This window comes from Rhinatrema bivittatum, chromosome 2, assembly GCF_901001135.1.
Source record: "Rhinatrema bivittatum chromosome 2, aRhiBiv1.1, whole genome shotgun sequence".
Lineage (NCBI taxonomy): Eukaryota > Metazoa > Chordata > Amphibia > Gymnophiona > Rhinatrematidae > Rhinatrema > Rhinatrema bivittatum.
The window spans coordinates 99,279,390-99,302,533 of record NC_042616.1 but is presented as its reverse complement, the minus strand read 5'-3'; the positions used below and the strand labels follow the sequence as shown (position 1 = coordinate 99,302,533).

At 47.4% G+C, this 23,144-nt stretch overlaps 1 protein-coding gene across 4 annotated transcripts in view; it reads left to right on the top strand.

Moving 5' to 3' along the window:
* The window catches only part of LMBR1 (limb development membrane protein 1), a 400,337-nt gene that overhangs the window by 192,651 nt on the left and 184,542 nt on the right, over positions 1–23,144 (top strand). For all 4 annotated transcript variants that reach the window (XM_029588492.1, XM_029588493.1, XM_029588494.1 and 1 more), the window contains exon 7: positions 10,090–10,158. In XM_029588492.1, coding sequence (XP_029444352.1) covers positions 10,090–10,158 — 69 coding nt within the window. The remainder of the gene's footprint in view (positions 1–10,089; positions 10,159–23,144) is intronic.

Below are 23,144 nucleotides of genomic sequence, written 5' to 3'. Positions count from 1 at the left end.
AGGTTTCTCGAAGCCGGTGATAGATACACTCCTCTGAGCTCGCAAGTTTTCCACATCCCTCACCTACATAAGGATAGCAAATGTTGCTTACCTGATGTAACAGGTGTTCTCACAGGACAGCAGGATGTTAGTCCTCACAAATGGGTGACATCGAGGATGGAGCCCACCACGGAAAACTTCTGTCAAAGTTTAACAGAACTTTGACTGGCCCCTACTGGGCATGCCCAGCAAGGCACTGACCCTGCAGCCAGCAGGGGTCTCCCTTCAGTCTGATTTTCAAAGCTACAGGCAGTGCCTAAAAAAGTAAAAACTAAAACGAACCCAACACCGCGGGGTGGCGGGCGGGTTTCGTGAGGACTAACATCCTGCTGTCCTGTGAGAACACCTGTTACATCAGGTAAGCAACATTTGCTTTCTCACAGGACAAGCAGGATGGTTGTCCTCACAAATGGGTGAGTACCGAGCTGAGGATGTCCTGACTTGCACCAAATGCACCCAACGACGTGCAACAGGCACAACAACTGGGGTGGAATTTGGTAAAGGGCATCCGCACCCTACCGGGAAGGTGGAAGGGTGTTGGTACATCATGTTGGAAAAAGGTTACGCAAGACAGATTGGCCGAAGATGGAGTCCTGTCTTCCAGCTTTGTCCAAACAATAGTGGGCTGCAAAAGTATGGAGAGAACTCCAGGTTGCAGCCCTGCAGATGTCAGGAAGCGGCACCGATCGAAGGTATGCTACCGAAGTCGCCATGGCCCTCACAGAGTGTGCTTTTACACGGTCTTGAAAAGGAATGCCAGCTTGCTGATAGCAGAAGGAGATGCAGTCCGCCAACCAGGAGGAAAGAGCCTGCTTACCCACAGGTTGTCCTAACTTGTTAGGATGGAAGGAGACAAATAATTGAGGGCTCTTCCTGTGAGCAACTGTACGGTCTAGATAAAAAGCTAGAGCCCGTTTGCAGTCTAGGGTATGCAGAGTCTGTTCTCCGGAGTTGGCGTGGGGCCTGGGAAAAAAGATAGGTAGTATTATGGATTGATTGATATGAAACTCAGAAACTACCTTAGGTAAAAATTTAGGGTGAGTGCGGAGTACCGCCCTGTCTTGCAGGAGTTTAGTGTAAGGCAGATAGGTGACTAAGGCCTGTAACTCACTAACCCTGCGAGCTGAAGTGATAGCCAACAGGAATAATACTTTCCATGTGAGATACTTCAATTCACAGGAGTGCAGAGGTTCGAAAGGCGGTTTCATTAGACGACCAAGAACCAGATTAAGGTCCCAAGATGGGGCTGGAGGACGTAAGGGTGGCTTCAGATGGAGCAAGCCTTTAAGAAAGCGTGTTACCAGGGGTTGTACTGAAATAGGGACACCCTCTATACCTTTATGGAAAGCGGCTACCGCACTGACATGCATCCTAATGGAAGAGGTTTTAAGACCTGATTCCGATAGATGCCATAAATAGTCCAAGAACTTAGAGATTGGACAGGAAAGGGGATCAAGGGACTGAGAAGTGCACCATGATGTGTACCTTTTCCATTTATATGAATAGGATCTTCTGGTGGAGGGCTTTCGTGAAGCTATCAGGACACGAGAAACCGAATCTGAAAGGTTGAAAGGCTGAAGGACTAACCTTTCAACATCCATGCTGTCAGGGACAAGGCTTGGAGGTTGGGATGGAGGAGGCATCCGCCGTTTTGAGTGAGCAGATGCGGATCCGTTCCCAGAGGGATGTGCCTGCGGATGGAGAGATCCTGGAGTATGGGAAACCACACCTGGCGTGGCCAGTGGGGTGCTATCAGGATCATGGTTCCTCCGTCCTGGCGAAGCTTCACGAGAGTCCTTGACAGAAGAGGAAGTGGAGGGAATGCATAGAGCAGACCTGTCGTCCACTTGAGGGAGAAGGCATCCCTCGGCCGAGAGTGCTGGCTCCGAATGAGAGAGCAGTAATCGTCCACTTTGTGGTTCTGAGGGGACGCAAAGAGGTCTATGCGGGGAGAACCCCACTTGTGAAACAGAGAGGTCGCTACCAGAGGATCGAGTGACCACTCGTGTGGTTGGAAGACACGGCTCAGCTGGTCTGCCAATACATTGTCTACTCCCGGCAGGTAAGTGGCCCTGAGGTACATGGAGTGGGAGAGGGCTTCCGCCCAAATCTGCGCAGCTTCCTGACACAGAAGGAAGGAGCCTGTGCCTCCCTGCTTGTTTATGTACCACATGGCCACTTGGTTGTCCGTCTGGATTAAGATTATCTGATTGGATAGATGATCTTTGAAAGTTCTGAGCGCGTAGCGGATTGCTCGAAGTTCCAAGAAATTTATCTGGTGTTCGGCTTCCTCTGGTGACCATAACCCTTGGGTTTGGAAATCGTCCACATGGGCCCCCCAACCGATGTGGGAAGCGTCGGTGGTTAGGATTACTTGTGGATCTGGTAGGAGAAAAGGTAAGCCCTGAAGGAGGTTGACTTAAGTCGTCCACCAGGTTAAAGACAGGCGTAGCGCTTGTGAAACTGTGACTATGGAGGACAGAGGCTGAAAAGCTTGAATCCATTGGTGTCGCAGAGTCCATTGTGTTACTCTCATGGCTAGTCGGGTCATGGGAGTGACTTGAACCGAGGATGCCATGTGTCCTAGGAGAATGAGGAATTGGCGAGTCGTGGCAGTGTGTTGAGACTGGAGCTGGCGAGCTAGGGACATGAGAGTTTGGACCCGTTGAAGTGGAAGGTAGGCTTTTGCCTGTAAGGTGTCCAAGTCTGCCCCAATGAAGGATAAGGTTTGAGATGGGACTAAGCAAGATTTCTCGTAATTGACAAGAAACCCTAAGGAAAGGAGTGTGTGAATTGTCAATTTTAGGGAGGATTGAGCAATCTGAGGGGTAGAGGCCCTGATTAGCCAATCGTCCAGGTAGGGGTAGACGTGGACACCTTCCTTCCTGAGGAATGCTGCTACCACTACGAGACATTTGGTAAAGACTCGTGGAGCAGATGCCAGACCGAAAGGTAGTACCCAGTACTGATAATGGTCGCGGCCTACCAGAAAACGCAGATACTTGCGATGAGATGGTGTTATGGCAATGTGGGTATAAGCGTCCTTGAGGTCGAGAGAGCACAGCCAATCCCCCTTTTGCAGCAGAGGGAGTAGCGCGCCCAGGGTTACCATCTTGAACTTTTCTTTTTGAAGGTACTTGTTGAGGGCCCGAAGGTCCAGAATGGGACGTAGCCCCCCTGATTTCTTTGGTATTAGGAAGTATCTGGAATAGAATCCTGTCCCTTGTTGACAGGGAGGGACGGGTTCTATAGCATTTGATTGTAGAAGAAGGGATACTTCTTGTTGTAATTGAGCCAACTGGCTGGTTAGACTCCATGCCTGAAGGGGCGGGGAGTCTGGCGGGAGAGCCATGAAGTTGAGGTGGTAACCCTGTGCGATAATTGCTAACACCCAGTGATCTGAGGTGATCTGTTTCCAACGGTGTAAGAAGTGGAACAGTCGACCCCCCACAGGGATGTATGGAAGAGGGATCTGGCATGTGCTCAGTACAGGGAAGTCAAAGGCCCGCCGCAGGCCCAGGAGGTGGGGCTACAGTAGGTCTTTGCTTTCTTGGCTGGCGAGGCTGAGGCCTGTTGGAGGACCGTGCAGGACGAGGCCTAGCTGATGGAGGATAATAGCGACGTGGTCGAAAGAACGACTTCTTAGAGTCCTTCTTTGGTGGTTGCTTGGAGGACACGTCAGGTGGGACAGACGAGAGTTGTTTCAACGTCTCATGGTGATCTTTTAACTCTGCCACAATCTGTTGAATTTGTTCTCCAAACAAATTGTCGCCTAAGCAGGGTAGATCAGCAAGACGATCCTGGACCTCTGGGCGAAGGTTAGACGACTTTAACCAAGCCCAACGTCTGGCTGAGATGGCTGTGGCTGAAACTTTTGTGGAAGCATCGAATATGTCGTAGGCAGTTCTAATCTCGTGCTTCCCTGCCTCAAATCCTTTATGAAGAAGGGCTTGAAGCTGTGGTTGGTACTGGTCCAGCAACGTGTCAGCATAGTCTTGCATCTGCTTAAGGATGGCTCTGTTGTATTGAGTCATGTAAAGTTGATATGAAGCTATGCGTGAAATCAACATAGCTCCATGATATACTTTTCGTCCCACACTATCCAGGAATTTATTGTCCTTGGTAGGTGGAGTGGAAGAGTGTGGCTTAAGACGTTTGGCCTTCTTCTGCGCAGACTCAACCACAACAGAGCGATGATCCAGTTGAGGCTTTTGAAAACCTGGTGCTGACTGGACAAGATATGTGGAGTCAGCTTTTTTGTTAACTGGTGAAATAGATGGAGATTCCCAGTTTTTCTTTAGCAGATCCAAAAACACCTGGTGAATAGGGATGGAAGCAATGATTTTTGGAGCATCCAGAAATTGGAGTAGTTCCATCATCTGGTGTCTGTCATCGGCTTCAGATTGTAACTGAAAAGGTACAACTTCTGACATCTCTTTTACAAAATTAATGAAAGAGAGATCCTCAGGAGGAGATCTTTTTCTACTCTCTGTAGGAGATGGTGGTGAAGGCAAATCTGTGTCAGAAGATGTATCATCATCATCAGCCCAGGTATCGTAGGGATCATGTGGGACTTGAAGCCCTGAAGGACCTGGTTGAGGCTCTGAAGGCATCGATGGAAATCTAGATGGAATCGGTGCTGTAGGTGGAACTAGGAATGGCATCGAGGGCTTCGGCGCTGCCGACGGAATCGGTGCCGGACGCGGAATCGATGGAGCCGAAGGATAAATCGGTGGAGATATACCAGAAGGTACCGATGGAACCACCCCGGAAGGGGGAATCCGGAACGGTGTTTCTCCTGCCGATGAGAATCCAGTCGGAGACGGTGGTGTTGTCGATGGTACTGGAATTACCGATGGAAGGGCCGTCATAAGTGCCTCCATGCGGTGCAGTAGAGGTGCTAGAGCTTGCACCAACTCGGTCGATTCCCTCCTCGGTGGCGAAGTCGGTGCCGGCGTCGGTGCCGGAGACGGTGCCGATGGAGGTTGTAATTTCTTCATCGCTTTCTCGATGGCCTCCTGGACCAGCCGGTCCAGTTCTGCCCGGAGACCAGGGGTAACAATACCCGGCTCGACGGGAGAGGGAGGCTGAGGCAAGGCCGGAGGGACCACCGTAACCGGTGGGATCACGGCCCCCACACCCCGAGAGGGTGAGGGTTTCCTCGGTGCCTGCGAACGAGACGTGGAGGGTGTCCGGTCTGATCGCGGCTTCTTAGTCGGTGGCTCGGCTTGAGCGGAGGTCGATGGCTGTGGATCCTCGACAGGCCGAGACTTGTGCCGTCGATGGCGATGCTTTTCTTTCCGATCCCCTCGCCCATCCGGGGAAGGGACGGGAGTCGACGGCCAAGAAGTGATCGATGGCGGACGGTCACCGGAGGGTTGACGGTGATGGTGCAACTTCGACGGTGCCGGTTCCGATGACGTCGATGCTATCGATGGCGTTGGGGTGGGTGCATGGAAGAGGAGCCCCATCTTCTCCATCCTGGCTTTGCGACCTTTGGGTGTCATTAAGGCACATTTGGTGCAAGTCAGGACATCATGCTCACTACCCAAACACATAACACAAACCCTGTGGGGGTCTGTGATTGACATAGTCCGGGTGCAATCCGGACAACGACGGAACCCCGTTGCCATGGCTGTAAGCCAAAATTTAGCCTGGGGATCGGTAAGTGCCAACAGGCCTCGAGGGCCAAAATCGACGGTAGTCGATGGAAAATGGCAAAAAACTTACCGGATTCCGTAAAGATGACAAAAATTTGTCGAAGGGAGACCCCTGAGGGGCAAATTTTCTTAGGAAATTAATTTCCAAATTCCTGTCAGGAACGTGGTAAGAGAGCTCCTTTCACCGCGTGGCAACTGCTGCGCGGAAAAAAGAAGACTGAAGGGAGACCCCTGCTGGCTGCAGGGTCAGTGCCTTGCTGGGCATGCCCAGTAGGGGCCAGTCAAAGTTCTGTTAAACTTTGACAGAAGTTTTCTGTGGTGGGCTCCATCCTCGATGTCACCCATTTGTGAGGACAACCATCCTGCTTGTCCTGTGAGAACTGGAGAGTATTTGAAGCCTGGTGGGACACTCATGGCACCGATCCACATGCGACCACAATCCCTATTCTGGATTTCCTGCAGGATGGGCTTCAGAAGGGTCTCTCCCTAAGCTCCATCAAAGTTCAGGTGGCTGCGTTGTCTTGCTACGGTCCCAGGAGGGATGGCAAGACTATTGCCAAGCACCCAGATGTTTCCCGCTTCCTGAAAGGAGTCAAGGACATTCGTCCGCCACTAAAGTGGCCAGTGCCTCTGTGGAACCTCAATATAGTTCTGGATTTCCTCGCGGGAGCCACCTTCAGACCCCTCTGGGGCCTGTCTCTCCGTTCTCTCACTTTGAAGATGTTGTTCCTGCTGGCAGTGTGCTCAGCACGCCGCGTTTCGGAACTACAAGCGCTGTCCTGCCGTGATCCCTTTCTCAGAATCACTCCAGAGGCTATCCATCTTCGCACGGTTCCCTCCTTCTTGCTTAAAGTAGTCTCACAATTTCACCTCAACCAAACCATATCCTTGCCAACCACGGCGGGTTTGAAGAAATCAGAAGAAGGGCGTTTGCTATGCCATCTCGACATCGGCAGATTGCTGCCCAGATATCTGGAAGTGACAGAAGCCGTACAAAAGACGGACCATCTGTTCGTCCTTCACAGCGGGAAGAAACAAGGGGAAGCGGCCTCTCGGCCCACCATCGCCCGCTGGATTAAAGAAGTTATCAGAGCGGCCTATGTAGAGGCCGGGAAGTCACCACCTCTACAGGTCAAGGCTCATTCTACCAGAGCCCAAGCAGCATCTTGGGCAGAATCTAGGATGCTGTCGCCCGCAGAAATAAGTAAAGCGGCGACATGGTCCTCCCTTCATACCTTCTCCAGGTTTTATCGTCTGCATGTCCAGGCCAGGGAGGACACAGCATGTGTGAGGGCAGTCCTACGCGGTCCTCAGGCAGCCTCCCGCCCAGCTCGGGAGTAGCTTTTGTACATCCCACTTGTTCTGAGTCCATCTGGCTACACGCTAGGAAATGTTGAGATTACTTACCTGATAATCTCCTTTTCTTTAGTGTAGACAGATGGACTCAGTTTCCCGCCTGGCTGCCGGTATACATGGGTTTCACCGATTAATGGTAAGCCATGTCATTTTCTTACATAAGAGCGTCCCCTCTGCCAGGTGTTGACGCCTTCCGGTTGGGAACGCTGGCGGTCTCCAGCTACTATCAATCGGTCAGGGAAATCCTGTTTCACTATTTCATTGATCGTCAGTACACATATAACCATAACAGCTTTTGCAAGGAAGATTACTGAATAGCTACGCTTCCTGTGAGGATATATACGCCCCCGTGCTGACGTCAGATCCGTCTCCAACTGCTAGCACGCGGATACTATCCCATTTGTACTGAGTCCATCTGTCTACACTAAGGAAAAGGGGATTATCAGGTAGTAATCCCAACATTATTTTAGTATTATTTTTCATAGCATTTGCTTCAGCTCATTGAGAAAGCAAACTTCAGGCTTTAGTACTGCATGCATTATATTCTCAAATTTAAAAAAATAGGATCCGTTCTCAGTACTATTCTAAGTTTATATCTAAAATAGTTTCTCAGTTTAAATTGAATCAGTCCATAGTACTACCAATGTTTTTCCAAAACCTTATTCCAACAAAACTAAACAGGCAATTAATACCATGGCTGCAGAAGGCTCTGTTTTGTTTGGAAAACAGATTTCCAAATCTTACAGAAAAACTTCCCGGCTATTCATTTCTTGTGACCCAATTAAACAAGACCTACCAATTAAGGAACAAACTATCTACTTTTCCTACTTTTATAAGCTCTAGATTTCAACTTTGCAGTAAAGTGAAACTTATCAAATAAGGGAACATAAACCTCTGTAGGTCACTTTTGCTCTGCCTCATTTGAAGAAATCTGTAAAGCAATCATATGGTCCTCTATCCACACCTTTGTTCAAAATTTCTGTCATGAAGACTCTTACAAGGATAGTGGCTTTGATCAGGCAGTTCTAAAATTATTTACAGGCCAATACAGTAAAGTGCAGCCGCGGTTACCCTGCTTCTAACCCGCTTTTTACTCACAATTTGGCCACGTTAGTCCAACCTGCGATTCACTATCCCTTTTAACCCATCCTTACCGCTTATTTAAATCAACGGGTAACCCTTTCCGCCCGCAGCATGTATATGAGACATAAACGATCGGATTAGCTATTCCCTCCCATACAGTAACGCGCGCCCTGATTATCGCTTTTTAAACCTGCAGTTTTGCCGTGCGTTTAACCTGCTAATTTACCGCCTACCCTTACCCCTGCATTAGAGGCAGGGGTAAGGGTAGGCAGCAAACTTTCCCCCAGCCCCCGCTCACCTGCCCTGGCCGGTCCATGGGTGAAGATCTCCGGGGCAGCCCCAGTCCTCTCTCCCTTCCTCCCGAAGCAACTTTAACCAAAAGAAAACCTAAAATCCCCTCCTCCTGAAGCAAGGCAGGCGAAAAGCGACTCGACACATAAAGTATTGTGAATAAGTGTAACCAAGGTAAACTTACTTTTTCTTTCAGCCCTCTCTGCTCTCCTCCGGAGGTGTGCACCGCGGCTCCCCTGCCTCCCGGGGGCAGCAGGCGGCGAAAGCGGCTTCCAGCGGCCTCCGCTGGCGAAGATGGACGAACGCACGCCCGTTGTGCACGGGCGCTCAAGCCAGCGAAAGCACATGAACGGGCGTGCGTGACGTCACGGCGTACATTCATACGCTTCGCTGGCTTGAGCGTCCAAATTGACGGGCCCCCCAAATCAGTGAAAGCGTATGAACGTACGCCGTGATGTCACGCACGCCCGTTGTGCACGACAACGGGCGTGCGTTCGTCCATCTTCGCCGGCAGGGGCCGCTGGAAGCCGCTTTCGCCGCCAGCTGCCCCCGGGAGGCAGGGGAGCCGCGGTGCGCGCCTCTGGAGGAGGGCAGAGAGGGCTGAAAAAAGAAAAAGTAAGTTTACTTTGGTTACACTTATTCACAATACTTTACGTGTCGAGTCGCTTTTCGCCTGCCTTGCTTCAGGAGGAGGGGATTTTAGGTTTTTAGGGTTTCTTTTGGTTAAAGTTGGGATCCACTTCCTGGTACCTGTCATTTCAAATGTCATTTGAAATGACAGGTACCAGCGCGCCTATACAGTAAAATGGATTACGCTTCATGGACGCGCGTTGGACGCGGCTTGCATTTGCATGCCATTTAAATAGAGTATCGAGCGGTATGTGATCCGAACTGTGCGTGCGGCAAACGCGGGTGCGCCCGGCCCTAACACACCTCTTTCTACCGCACCTTACTGTATCGGCCCGTTAATTAGGAGCTTAAACTCTCCCTCTTTCCTCTATCAGGTTATAGTTCCTCTGTTAAAAATAAACTATTTTTGTGCAGCTCTCAGCTTGGGAATCCTCACTAGTTTTGCTTGTCCACAGAGAGAAAAATTGCTTACATGTAACAGATGTTCTCCATAGACAGCAGACATATCAACCACACTATCTCATCCTCTTCCTGACAGAGTTGAAACTTAGCTTATGTTATGACTCAGGAGATTCTCATGGCAGTGGCTATTGGGGAACACCTAGAAGTCTGAGAGAGCATGTCCATGCCTGTTCTGTCCAGTGACATTGCCCATTTATGTGGGTGATTTGTCTGGCTATTTGCAGAAAGACCTGTTACAGGTAAATAGCTTTGCCTTAATGTCTGTCATTGAGGATGCTGTCTCTTAATAACCACTTATGATAGAGTAGGTTAACTCATTGCTCTTTATCTCATTGTAGTCTTAGTTGAAAAATTAATAGTTTGGTCAGGTCAATGCCTTCTCAATGGCATTGTTTAAAATTATATTGAATGTATTAGTCCTAAGGAATTTTACTTTTTTTCTTTTTAGTAAATTTCCAGCTCTTACCTCACTGATTTTTTTTCTTTAATTTCTCTTTTATAGAAATGTTAATGTGACATGTTCCTAGTTTGTTTATTGTAATGGCTTTTTTATATGTTTGTATTACAGATCTTTGGGATTTCTACCTCCCTTATTTATATTCCTGCATTTCACTGATGGGATGTTTATTACTTCTTTGTAAGTCATTTTTCTACTTCTTACAGAATGTTTTCATATTTCTTGATTGGATGGATTAGGTGTGTTAATTTTTCTTTAACTGCTATAAAAGAATTAAGAGTATGAATGGATCTAAAAAAAAAAAAAAACTGATTGCTGAGCTTGCTCTTGATGCAAATATTAGTCTGTGGGTGTGGTTTATTAGTTACAGTCCCAGAATGTAACAATTCAAGAAATCGGAATAAACAAGTAGGGAAAGCGTGCAGAGGCAATACTCTCCTACACTGGGACCGACCGCTGCTATTGGTCGGTCTCAGTGACATAGTGAGGGCAAAGGGCTGTCGGCGCCATTTTGATTACTGGCAGCCGACGTCCCAAGCCCAGGAGATCGTTCCCGGACCGCTCCTGGACCACCAGGGACGTTTGGCAGGTCTTGGGGGGTCAGGAGGGTGGGGGTTGTTAATTTAAAGGGTGGGATGGGGGTTTTTTTTGGGGGGAGGGGTTCCCAGAGAAAGAAAAGTTTTCTGATCTGGGGAGTGGACCGAAATGGCCCTCCCCAGACCCGAAAACAAAATGGGGAGAAAAAAAAAAGCTATGCACTCCCCTAATTTGCTCCATAAGACGCCTAGACGCAGAGCCGGTTTAGCACAATTTTTTTTTTTTTTTAATTTTCCCCATCTGAATCCTAGGTGCGTCTTATGGTCAGGTGCGTCTTATGGAGCGAAAAATACGGTATGTGGTTTTGGTGGGGGGATGGCTGCGTGTGTGTGTGGGGTTAGAGGGGTGTGTGAATTTATTTATTTTTATATTCCGCTTTTCACACTTTATTCAGCACTTCAAAGTGGATTACATTCAGGTACTGTAGGTATTTCCCTATCCCCAGAGGGCTTACAATCTAGGTAAAGTGACTTGCCCATGGTCACAAGGAGCGACAGTGGAACTTGAACCCTGGTCTCTTGATTCATAGCCCGCTGCTCTAACCACTAGGCTACTCCTCCACTCCAAGCCACCTCCCCCCCCCCCCCATATTCAGTGTGTGTGTGGGGGGGGGGGGGGGGGGGTGGCTTGAAAGGTACCTTTAGGCAACCTGCTTCACCAGTTGCATCAATTATTTTCCCTATCTCTGAGAAGTGTGTGCTGGGGTATGTAGCAGGTGTGGGGGGAAAGTGGTGGGTTTGTGTGGGGAGAGTGTGCGTACTTTGGAAGTGTGGGGGGAGGTGGCTTGGAAGTTGTCTTTTGATGTCATGCTGTGCCAGCTACTTCAATTATTTCTCCCTGTCTGTGTCTGCCTGTGCTGCTGTTGGACAGATTGCTGGAAGATTGGCAAGGCTTTTGGAATGGAAAGCTAGTCAGCATTTGGCAGCCTCTTATTTTTCATAGAAAGCAATGGAGATATTTTTGAAGATTTAGTTCTCTGAATATACTGAACTGATGAATCTGGTTTTCAAACTTAGCCGGAATAGTAAGATTGTCTTCCTGTATACCAAATTTGATAAATTGCTATCCATGTTTTGGAGAGTTATTGTGCCTCGGGTGAGACTAGCTGCCCATAATTTGGTGTATGTGATTTAAATTTGCTACTCTTGCACATAAAGGCTCCTTGCGCATAAGTATTCTGAGGAGTGTTTGAGTAGTCAGGATTTTTTTTAGAGCTTTCATCATTTTGCATGGTGCATTTGATAGAGGCATACAGTGGAGCATGTGGGCAGCAAATCTTTTAAATTAGACAGCAATTCCTTTTATATAATTCTTTCTCACAGGACAGCAGGATGTTAGTCCTCACACATGGGTGACATCATCAGGATGGAGCCCAATCACAGAACACTTTTGTCAAAGTTTCTAGAACTTTGACTGGCACCTACTGGGCATGCCCAGCATGGCACCAACCCTGCATCCAACAGGGTTCCCCTTCAATCTCTTTGTTTTTTCTGCGCAGCAATAGCCACGCGAGCTAAGGAGCTCTCTAGAGATTCCTGACAGGACCTTTCCTCATGGAACTTTTCTTTGAAATTTTCAAAACTTCTATCCCATCCAGGGTCCCCCTATCGATTCCGTACCCGCGGTCATGTAGATAAAGTTTTACCCTCCATTGTGGTCGATTCCCGTCGAGTTTTCCCTTTGGGGCCTACCAGCCATCGACTGCACCGCGGCTAAGGTTTTGTCGAAGCCATGGCATCAGGTTTTCGGCGGTGCCCTGATTTGTCCTTGGACATTGTCCATTACAGACCTGAATGCAGTTTGTGTGTTGTGTTTGGAGGCGGACCATGATGTCCTAACTTGCACCAAATAACGCCGAAGGGCCGTAAGGCCTGCTTCTAAAAGATGGAGTTTCTCTTCCTGTCGAAACCACCGACTCTGTCACAGGTATCGACGTTGTCTGAACCGGCACCATCGACCTTTCGTCAGCAGCTGGATACCGGTGCTTCCCACCCGACGTAACCTGCTTCGAAGTCGTCTACTGCTTCGTCTCCGGCCCCGGAGAAAGACAGAGGCGATCATCGAGAGAAACACCGGCACAGTCATCGTAAGGCTCAATCCGCCGATCCAGGCAGGCCCCATCCTCCTCTGAGTCTGGATCACCGAGGCGTTCCCCACCTTCAGTGGTGCCGGGAGATGCAACTCCACGTTCATCGGTGGACCCTCCGGCTATGCCAGCACTGCCTCCTACTCCGGGACTGGGGTTACTCACCTCAGGCTTCCGCGAGGAATTGTACCGAATGGTCCAAGAGGCTTTCGTAAAAGCGCTGCAGGGCTTCCAGCCTCAATCGATGCCGGCACCGATTCTGGCTCCGGCCGCCAACCCGATACCTGCGGCGCTTGCACCTTTACTGGATAGAATGGATGCGCAAATCTGTGCCCTTCTACCGCTGGGATCGAAGACACCGTTATGTCCCACTCCTTCCACTCCGATTCCTTTGTCATCGGAGAACTAAGAAGTACCGAGGCCAGAGCCCACTCCCGGGCCATCGGGAGTCCTGCCACCGTCTCATCCGCAGGTTTCACCGGTTCCATCGGTGCCGATTCCATGATCAATACCGCACCATCCCCAGTCAGTGCCTCCTCCGGTGCCATCAATGCCTTGGCCTGATCCCACAGGAATAGCCCCGTTTCTTCTGCCTGAAGATCCCATGGGCGCAGGGGACCAGCTCTACCAACTTTGGACAGATGATTCTTCTCAGGATTCAGATGATCTGCCCTCTGAACCATCTCCCCCTGAAGAGAGAAGGTGTTCTCTTTAATAAAATTTATAAAGGACAGGTCCTCTGGAGATGTCTGAGGCCATTCCATTCCAGCTTCAGACAGAAGAGGACTCCAGGCACAATATGCTGGAAGTGCTCCAATTTTAGATGCACTCAAGGAGATCATGTCCTTCCCTGTTCATGAAGTCCTAGACCTGCTCAAGCGCAACTGGGAGCATCCAGGTTCTCTGCCACCGGTAAACCAAAAAACAGATGCCACCTACCTGGTACAGACAGCCCCTGGATTCCAGAAAACACAGCTGTCCCATCATTCTGTGGTTGTGGAATCTGCGCAGAAGAAGGCTCGTCGTTCTAAGCCTCATTCTTCTACGCCTCCAGGGTAGTAGCAAAGATTCCTGGATGCCTTTGGCCGACATGTTTTTCATGGCTCAATGCTTATTTCCCGCATTGCTTCCTACCAGTTACACATGACCCAGTATAACAGTGACCTTTTTAAGAAAATCCAGGATTTTTCTGATTCCTTGCCTGACCAATTTCAAGATCAACTTAACTCCTTGACCCAAAAGGGTCTGGATGTTGGCAAGCATGAAGTCTGCGCTGCGTATGATATCTTTGACACAACCTCTAGGGTGTCCGCAGCGGGCCTGGTTGAAATCCTCTGATCTAAGGCCAGAAGTACAGGACCGATTGGCTGACCTCCCCTGTGCCGGGGATAATCTCTTCGGGGACAAGATCCAAGAAACCGTAGCACAGCTCAAGGATCACCACGAGACACTATGTCAGCTTTCTTCGGTGCCTTCTGATTTCTCGTCCACCTCCAAGAGGCCATTCAGAAGAGAATCTAAGCGGCCATCGTTCAAGCCACGGAGATACTATCCTCCTGCTACTCGGTCACCCCTCCAGGCATTACCAGAAGGGTCAATCCCGGCCTCAGAAGACTGTCAGCTCCTCAACCGGGCCCAGCTTCAGGATTTTGACTCCTTGCTAGATAGCATGGACCATCCACTGCTGTCATCTGTACTAGTCGGCGGTCGGTTGTGCCACTTCGCAAACATCTGGCACACAATCACCACAGATCAATAGATACTCGCTTTAGTGACTCAAGGTTACCATCTCAAATTCCTAACCGTACCAGCAAACTCCCCACCTCGGCCTACTTGGGGCATATCTGACCATTCCTCCCTTCTAGAGGAGGAGGTATTATCCCTCCTCAACTCACCGGCAATAGAACCAGTGCCCCCCTCGCAACAGGGATAAGGGTTATATTCCCATTATTTCCTCATTCCAAAAAAGTCAAGGGGTGTTTGTCCAATTCTGGACCTACGTGCCTTAAACAAGTACCTACAAAGGAAAAAGTTCAGGATGGTAACCTTGGGCTTCCTGCTATTTCTTCTGCAGCGAGGGGATTGGCTATGCTCTCTAGATAGTCATGACGCATACACACACATCTTGATAACTCCGTCTCACCGCAAATACCTTCGATTCGTAGTCTGCTCCTGACACTTCCAGTATCGTGTACTGCCATTCGGCCTGGCATCTGCGCCTCAAGTCTTTACCAAATGCCTTGCAATGGCCGCAGCCTACCTCAGGGGACAGAAGGTCCATGTTTACCCTTATCTCGATAATTGGTTGATAAGGGTTCCATCCCAAAAGGACGTACTACCTTCCTTACATCTAACCCCCTCCACACACTGCTGTCCCTCGGGTTTCTAATCAACTATCCCAAGTCTCACCTGGTTCCCTCCCAAATCCTCTCCTTTATAGGAGCGGACTTGGATACCGTTCAGGTAAAGGCCTTTCTCCCTCAGGAGCGGGCCTGCACTCTCGCGGCTTTGGCGCAGCAACTCCAGGTGCGAAAGTTCGCAACAGCTAGTCATTTCTTCACTTTGCTGGGTCACATGGTGTCGTCGGTTCATGTTACTCCAATGGCCCGTCTAGCCATGAGAGTAACACAGTGGATGCTGAAATCCCAGTGGGATCAGGCATACCATCCAATGTCCGACATTGTCCATGTCACCAAACATCTCCGCCTCTCGTTGGCCTGGTGGAGGCAACACTCCAATCTCCTCCAAGACCTTCTCTTCCAGGCTCCAGAGCCTCAAGTTACGTTGACGACGGACGCTTCCAACCTAGGTTGGGGTGCGCATATCAACAACCTGCTGACTCAGGGAAGCCTGGTCTACGGAAGAATCCCATCACCAGATAAATTTCCTAGAACATAAGAACATGCCATACTGGGTCAGACCAAGGGTCCATCAAGCCCAGCATCCTGTTTCCAACAGTGGCCAATCCAGGCCATAAGAACCTGGCAAGTACCCAAAAACGAAGTCTATTCCATGTTACCGTTGCTAGTAATAGCTGTGGCTATTTTCTAAGTCAACTCAGTTAATAGCAAGTAATGGACTTCTCCTCCAAGAACTTATCCAATCCTTTTCTAAACACAGCTACACTAACTGCACTAACCAGATCCTCTGGCAACAAATTCCAGAGTTTAATTGTGCGTTGAGTAAAAAAAGAACTTTCTCCGATTAGTTTTAAATGTGCCACATGCTAACTTCATGGAGTGCCCCCTAGTCTTTCTATTATCTGAAAGAGTTAATAACCGATTCACATCTACCCGTTCTAGACCTCTCATGATTTTAAACTCCTATCGTATTCCCCTCAGCTGTCTTTTCTCCAAGCTGAAAAGTCCTAACCTCTTTAGTCTTTCCTCATAGGGGAGCTGTTCCATTCCTCTTATCATTTTGGTCTCCCTTCTCTGTACCTTCTCCATCGCAATTATATCTTTTTATTTATTTAAAAACATTTCTATACCGTCGCTAAGTTATATACCATCGCAACGGTTTACAAATAGGCACATAGACTAAGGTATGTAAATGTAGGATATCGTACATTCTAACAGGTGCCAATAAAGTTTGGTTACAATTTCATAAATAAAATCATTATTTGAGTAATGTTGGTCAAGTCCAGGTATATTATTGAGTTACTATCTCTTTGAGATATTACTTCTTAAATGTAGGATTGAGTAAATTCATTATCTGCATTACCCTGTACTTTCATTCTCTACCCTCCATACTCTTTAGTGAAGGCTTTTTTAAAGAGCCATGTTTTTAATTTTTCTTAAAAGTTTTGAGATTATTCTGTAATCTGAGTTCAGGGGGCATCGTGTTCCATAGTATGGGCTCAGCCAAAGATAAAGCCCTTTCTCTCACTTGGGTTAATTTTGCTGACTTTACTGAAGGGATTGTTAGTAGTGCTTTGTTTGCTGAGCGGAGGTTTTTTTGTGGAACGTGTACTCGTAAGGCTGTGTTTAGCCAGTCTGCTTCTTTATCATATATTAGTTTGTGTATGGTGCATATAAGGCCTTGTATTTTATCCTGTATTCGATGGGTAACCAATGTAAGTCTGCTAGAGTTTCGGTTATATGGTCCCTCCTCTTTTTTCCCGTCAGTATTCTGGCTGCAGTATTTTGAAGTATCTGGAATGGTCTTATCGATGTGCTTGGGAGTCCTAGTAAGAGTGCATTGCAGTAGTCAGTGCTGGAAAAGATAAGTGTTTGCAATACTGTTCTGAAGTGGGCAGGTGTGAGTAATGGTTTCAATCTTCTGAGGACCATAAGTTTTGCGTAGCCTTCTCTTACTTTTATAGATATGTGTTGCTTCAGGTTGATTTCTGGGTCCATTATTGCTCCCAGATTCCTTACTTTTTTGGCTAGCTCAATTTTTTGGTTTATTTCTTAGGGTTATCGGTGTTTGAATGATTTCAGTATGTTTTCTCTCAAGGTGAAGGAATTCAGTTTTGTCCATGTTGATAACCAGTTCCATTTGGTTTAGTAGTTGTTTAATTATGTCTGGGTACATGTTAGCTAGACTTAATGTTTTTTCAAATGTGTCGTCTATTGGTAGAATTAATTGAATGTCATCTGCGTAAATGTAATGTATTATCCCTAGGCCTGCCAGCAGATGACACAAGGGTAGCATATATATGTTAAAGAGGGTAGCAGACAGCGCTGAATCCTGATGCGGTCCGTTTTTTTCACCATTCCCTTTCTAATAATTCCCAACATTCTGTTTGCTTTTTTGACTGCCGCAGCACACTGAACCGACAATTTCAATGTGTTAACCATTATGATGCCTAGATCTTTCTTGGATGGTAGCACCTCATATGGAACCTAACATTGTGTAACTATAGCATGGGTTATTTTTCCCTATATGCATCACCTTGCACTTATCCACATTGCATTTCATCTGCCATTTCGATGCCCAATTTTCCAGCCTCACAAGGTCTTCCTGCAATTTATCACAATCTGCTTGTGATTTAACTACTCTGAACCTTTCAGTTTTTTTCTAAGTATTTTTTCTCATTTTATCAAAGTTTCCCTTTTGAAAGTTTAGCACGAGAGCAGTGGATTTGCTTACTGTCCCCCTTCCAGTCATTAATTCAAATTTGATCATATTATGATCACTATTGCCAAGCGGCCCCACCACCATTACCTCTCTCACCAAATCCTGTGCTCCACTGAGAATTAGATCTAAAATTGCTCCCTTTCTCATCGGTTCCTGAACCAATTGCTCCATAAAAATGTCATTTATTCCATCCAGGAACTTTATATCTCTAGCATGTACCGATGATATATTTACCCAGTCAGTATTGGGGTAATTGAAGTCTCCCATTATTACCGCACTACCAATTTGGTTAGCTTCCCTAATTTCTCTTAGCATTTCAGTCTCACCATCTTGACCAGGTGGATGGTAGTATCTTCCTATCACTATAGTCTTTCCGGCATACAAGGGATTTCTACCCATAAAGATTCAGTTGTGCGTTTAGTCTCATGCAGGATGTTTATCCTGTTGGACTCTATGCCATCCCGGACATAAAGCGCCACACCGCCTCCCGGGTGCTCCTCTCTGTCATTGCGATATAATTTGTACCCCAGTATAGCACTGTCCCATTGGTTGTCCTTCTTCCACCATGTCTCTGAGATGCCAGTTTAGTCTGTCATCATTCACTGCTATACATTCTAATTCTCCCTGCAGGTTTTTCAGGATTGCTTATCCAACAAGGCCATCCTGATCCAGACTGACAACCAAGTGGCGATGTGTTACATCAACAAGCAAGGGGCAACTGGCTCCTACCTTCTGTGTCAGGAAGCTGCACAGATCTGGGCGTGGGCTCTTTCCCACTCGATGTACCTCAGAGCGACCTATTTGGTGGATGTGGACAATGTTCTGGCGGACCAGTTGAGTCGAACCCTTTCATCCGCACGAATGATCTCTCCACCTTACGGTAGCGGATACAATTTTTCAATGCTGGGGTTACCCACACATGAACCTCTTTGCGTCCATACACAACTGCAAAGTAGAGAACTTCTGCTCACTCATTTGCAGTCTTCACTCACCGCCGAGGGACGCTTTCACCCTATCGTGGTCCAGCGGTCTCCTCTACGCCTACGATCCGCTTCCACTCATTGCCAGGACTCTCGTGAAGTTACGGAGGGTCAAGGGCTTAATGATTCTCATAGCCCCCCACTGGCTATGCCAAGTCTGGTTTCCAATCCTCCAAGACCTCTCAATACATCAGCATATTTGCCTGGGGGCAGACCCGCTACTGATAACTCAGAACCACGGGCGTCTATGCCACTCCAAACTCGCAGCCCTGTCCCTGACGGCCTGGATGTTGACAGGTTGATACCGACTCCGAAAGGTTAAGGGGTTGGAGTATCTCGAGTCCTGGTAGCTTCACGAAAGCCTTCCACTAGACAGTCTTATCGTTCCAAATGGAAGAGTTTCACGGTCTGGTAAGTATCCATGTCCATTGACCCGTTTACTTGTTCCACTGTGAAATTCCTAGACTACCTCTGACATCTATCAGAGTCTGGCCTACAAACTTCCTCCATACGGGTGCATGTCAGCGCGGTAGCAGTTTTCCATAATGAGATAGGAGATGTCTCTATTTCAACACAGCCCTTAGTATCGTGCTTCATGAGAGGCTTACTCCACCTAAAACCTCCACTACGCCCTCTGGCCCCCGCTTGGGACCTGAATGTGGTTTTAGGACTACTCATGAAACCTCCATTTGAGCCTCTCCACTCATGCGACCTTCGTTATCTCACGTGGAAAGTGCTATTTTTTCTCGCTATAACGTCTGCTTGCAGAGTTAGTGAATTGCAGGCACTGGTCACCTACCCGCCTTACACTAAAATTCTGCATGACAGGGTTATGCTACGCACCCACCCTAAATTTTTACCGAAAGTAGTATCAGCGTTTCATCTCAATCAATCATATTACCTACTTTCTTTCCCAGACCCCACTCCCACCCAGGAGATCAGGCTATGCATTCCTTGGACTGTAAATGTGCCCTGGCCTACTACCTAGAGCGCACGTCGGCCCATAGGAAGTCCACTCAACTGTTTGTTTCTTTCGATAAGAACAAACTGGGTACTGCGGTACGCAAGCAGACCCTCTCTTCCTTGCTGGCGGACAGCATTGCTTTTTGCTACCAGCAAGCAGGCCTACCACTCCAAGAACGTGTAAGAGCACATTCTGTCAGAGCCATGGCAACCTCAGTGGCGCACCTCCGTTCGGTTCCACTTTCGGACATCTGTAAGGCTGCCACTTGGAGTCCTCTCCATAATTTCGTAGCTCATTACTGCCTAGACAAAGCTGGCAAACAAGATTCCATTTTTGGCCAGTCTGTTCTGCGCAACTTATTCTCAGCTTAACTTCCCAACATCCTTCCAGTGACCCGTTCAGGGTTTTCAGGATGCCCTCCTACCAAAATCCACCCCTCTTGTTGTGCCTGTTGCACATCTTTGGATGCATTTGGTGCATTCCTCGGGCATCCTCAGCTCGCTATTCACCCATGTGTGAATAGTGGGGAGAAAAAAAAGATTTGCATTCACAAAAAAGCAGGGAGTAGCTTGCTTTTTATGGCAGTTACTACCCCAAACCAAACAAGCCTGATACTTCACTTTCAATGCATATCCAGCATAGCTCTCTGCTTCAACGGCAGGGGAGAAAGTCTGACACTTCAACCATATCCAGCAATAGTTCTCTGCTTCAACGTCAGGGGGAATGAAGAAAAGTGGATCTATATACAGACAACCAATAAGGACTGAATTACATAGTCTGGGTAAACAAATAAGCATGGGTGTAGCTTGCTTATTGCGGCGGTTACTACCCCTAATTAATTAAGCTAGATATTTCACTTAGATGCAGCTCCAACACTGCTCTCTACATTAATGGTGGAGGTGGAAGGGAAATAGAACCAAAAGGTTACTAAGAGCCAAGAGAAACAGTTAAGCGGAGTGTCCAGCAGTAGTCAGCCAGCATGAATATTTCAAATGCTCACCCTTTCTGACTGGGCTTCATATAGTACAATGCTGACGTCTGCTTATTCAGCAGCAGCATGGCAGTAGAACTGCATTGCATCAGAAAATGATGTAATAAACTCTGGATGATGTGTGCATGATGGTATTATGCAATATGATGCAATATTACATCATTCTGGTCTTATATACAGTCCTACTGGATAAATTTACATGACTAAACATAGAAAGTGAACTATATTAAATATCTTCAAAATGAGAGCCAATAAAAACTTTTCATGGTCATATTCGTTTTCAGCACATCAAGATACTACAGAGTAGGACCTTTTTAGGTCAGTAACACTTTCATTGTTGCCCAGTGTTACCTGTACACTTTACATCATTCATTATTTATTGCTCAGGTCACTACCATTATCTGGTACCGACAATAAAGTTTTCAGTATATTGGTATTTTATCTTAAATCAGAAGCTTTTCTAAAGAGCCATGTTTTCAGTTCACGTTTGAAATTCTTTCTTTGTTATCTGTCGTAATGACTCTGGAAGGGAGTTCCACAACTTGGGGCGTGCTATGGAAAACATTTGGTCCCTTATTTGTTACGTGTGTGCTCCGAGTAGAAGACACCATTAAAAGTCCTTTGTTTTGTGATCTTGGTGTTCTCTGTGGAGAGTAGTGTTGAAGTGTCACTCCTAATTGGCATGGGTCAGTATTGTTGATGATATTGAAAATTAGGGTTATTACTTTATAATAAATCCTGGATTGTACAGGAAGCCAGTGCAGTGCCATCAGCGAGGGGGTGATGTGGTTCCTAGTAATAGCTTAGCAGAATCATTTTGGAGTAACTGTAGTGGATTTATTAAGCTTGAAGGTAGGCCTAGTAGTAGGGAGTTGCGGTAGTCTAGGTTTGAAAATGTTAGTATTTGCATGCTGTTTTGTTTTAGATCATAGTGCAAAGGTTGATTCTGCCCTTGATAGATTATTGCAACTCAGTTTTTATTGGGTTGCCTGTGTATGCTTTGAAGACTTTACAAATCTTGCAGAATGCTGCAGCCCAGCTGATCTCTGGTTCTGCTCTTAGGCAGCTTGTCACACCTGTTCTTTGTGGCAACTCTCCTTGGAACGGACTACTGCCCTTTTTTTTTTAGCAAAGTGAGCAGAAATCTATATGGCTTTCTGAAGAGGATAACGCTCTTCCAAGTCTGCCTCAAAGGGCTTTGGAACCTCTCCTAAGATGGGAGAAGCATTCCCGCAGAGTGAAGCTTCATTTACTTATGTGCCAGTGCACAGCTCACTCAGCAGTTACCAGCTATTGTTTTAGCCACAAGAATCCAACAAGCCTTCTCCCATGGCCAGGGGATCCCACTAGGAATATGAGGATAAAGAAAGAGCTTCAGCTGGATCAGTTTCTGTTGTCAGCATGTCCACCCTGGGGCAATAGAGGTTTCTGCCTTGGTTACCACTTTCATCATTGGGGTTATGGATCAGCATTCCCCCTTGGTCATGTGCAAAGGAAATTTGTTAAAATTCTGTCAGACCCCTTACCTCACTTACCACAGCATTCCATCTCCCTCCCCCTACCCTCTGCAATCTCTGGCAGATTCAGCAATGATTTTGGTGTACAAGTTGCTCCAAGACCTCCAGTCCAGGATGTGGCAGAATCCCACCTCTTGCCTCCCAATAGCCAGAAAGCTTGACCTAAAGTAGAGAGTGTAGCCTGCTCCTAGTTTTGGTGGAGTCGGCCATCAAGCAGGACAAAAAGACTCTGAAATTCTCCAGTATGCCTTTGGGAAAAGATGTGAAGCTTCTGAATACCTTTGAGAAGAAAGTCTTCCCAAATTTTATGTTGAATGCTCAAATTGCAGTGCACTACTTTTATGTTGTACAGTACGTGCGTAAGTGCATTAAGAAGCTAAAACTCGTAACCATACCGCTAGACCTTGGGCAAGCTAAGATTCATAGGGCGGTGGAGGATTTGGAAGAGTGTGAGAAACATTTAATCTGCTCAGTCTGAGGCATTCAACACTGCAGCCAGTACTTTGACAGTGGCCATTAGGGTTTGAAGGCTAGCTTGGTTGTTTGGTGGATGATCCTTGTGTAGGAAACAACTCATTTTGGAGACAGTCAAGGAGTCTGTAGCTTAGATTAAGGAACATGAAGTCACGATTCAATCTTTGTCAGTTGGGAGAGAGGGGGAGCTTCAGCCCTCCAGGTGTCCATGCTTCTCTTATAGATGAGCGCTCTCAAATGCTTCTTCCAAACTTATCAACATCATCAGGCCACTCCTACATTTCATCAACAGGAGCTCCCCACCAATGGGCCCCAGAGAGAAAGAAATCAAGCAGAAATTCCACAGCAGTAACAGGTGAAATATAGGCCTAGTTTTTGACAAATCTCAAATCCAACTTCAACATCTCCAGTAGGGGGCAGGGTCCAGGCTTTTTCTTCTCCCCAGAGTGGATGAAGATCACAAAGGACGAGTGGG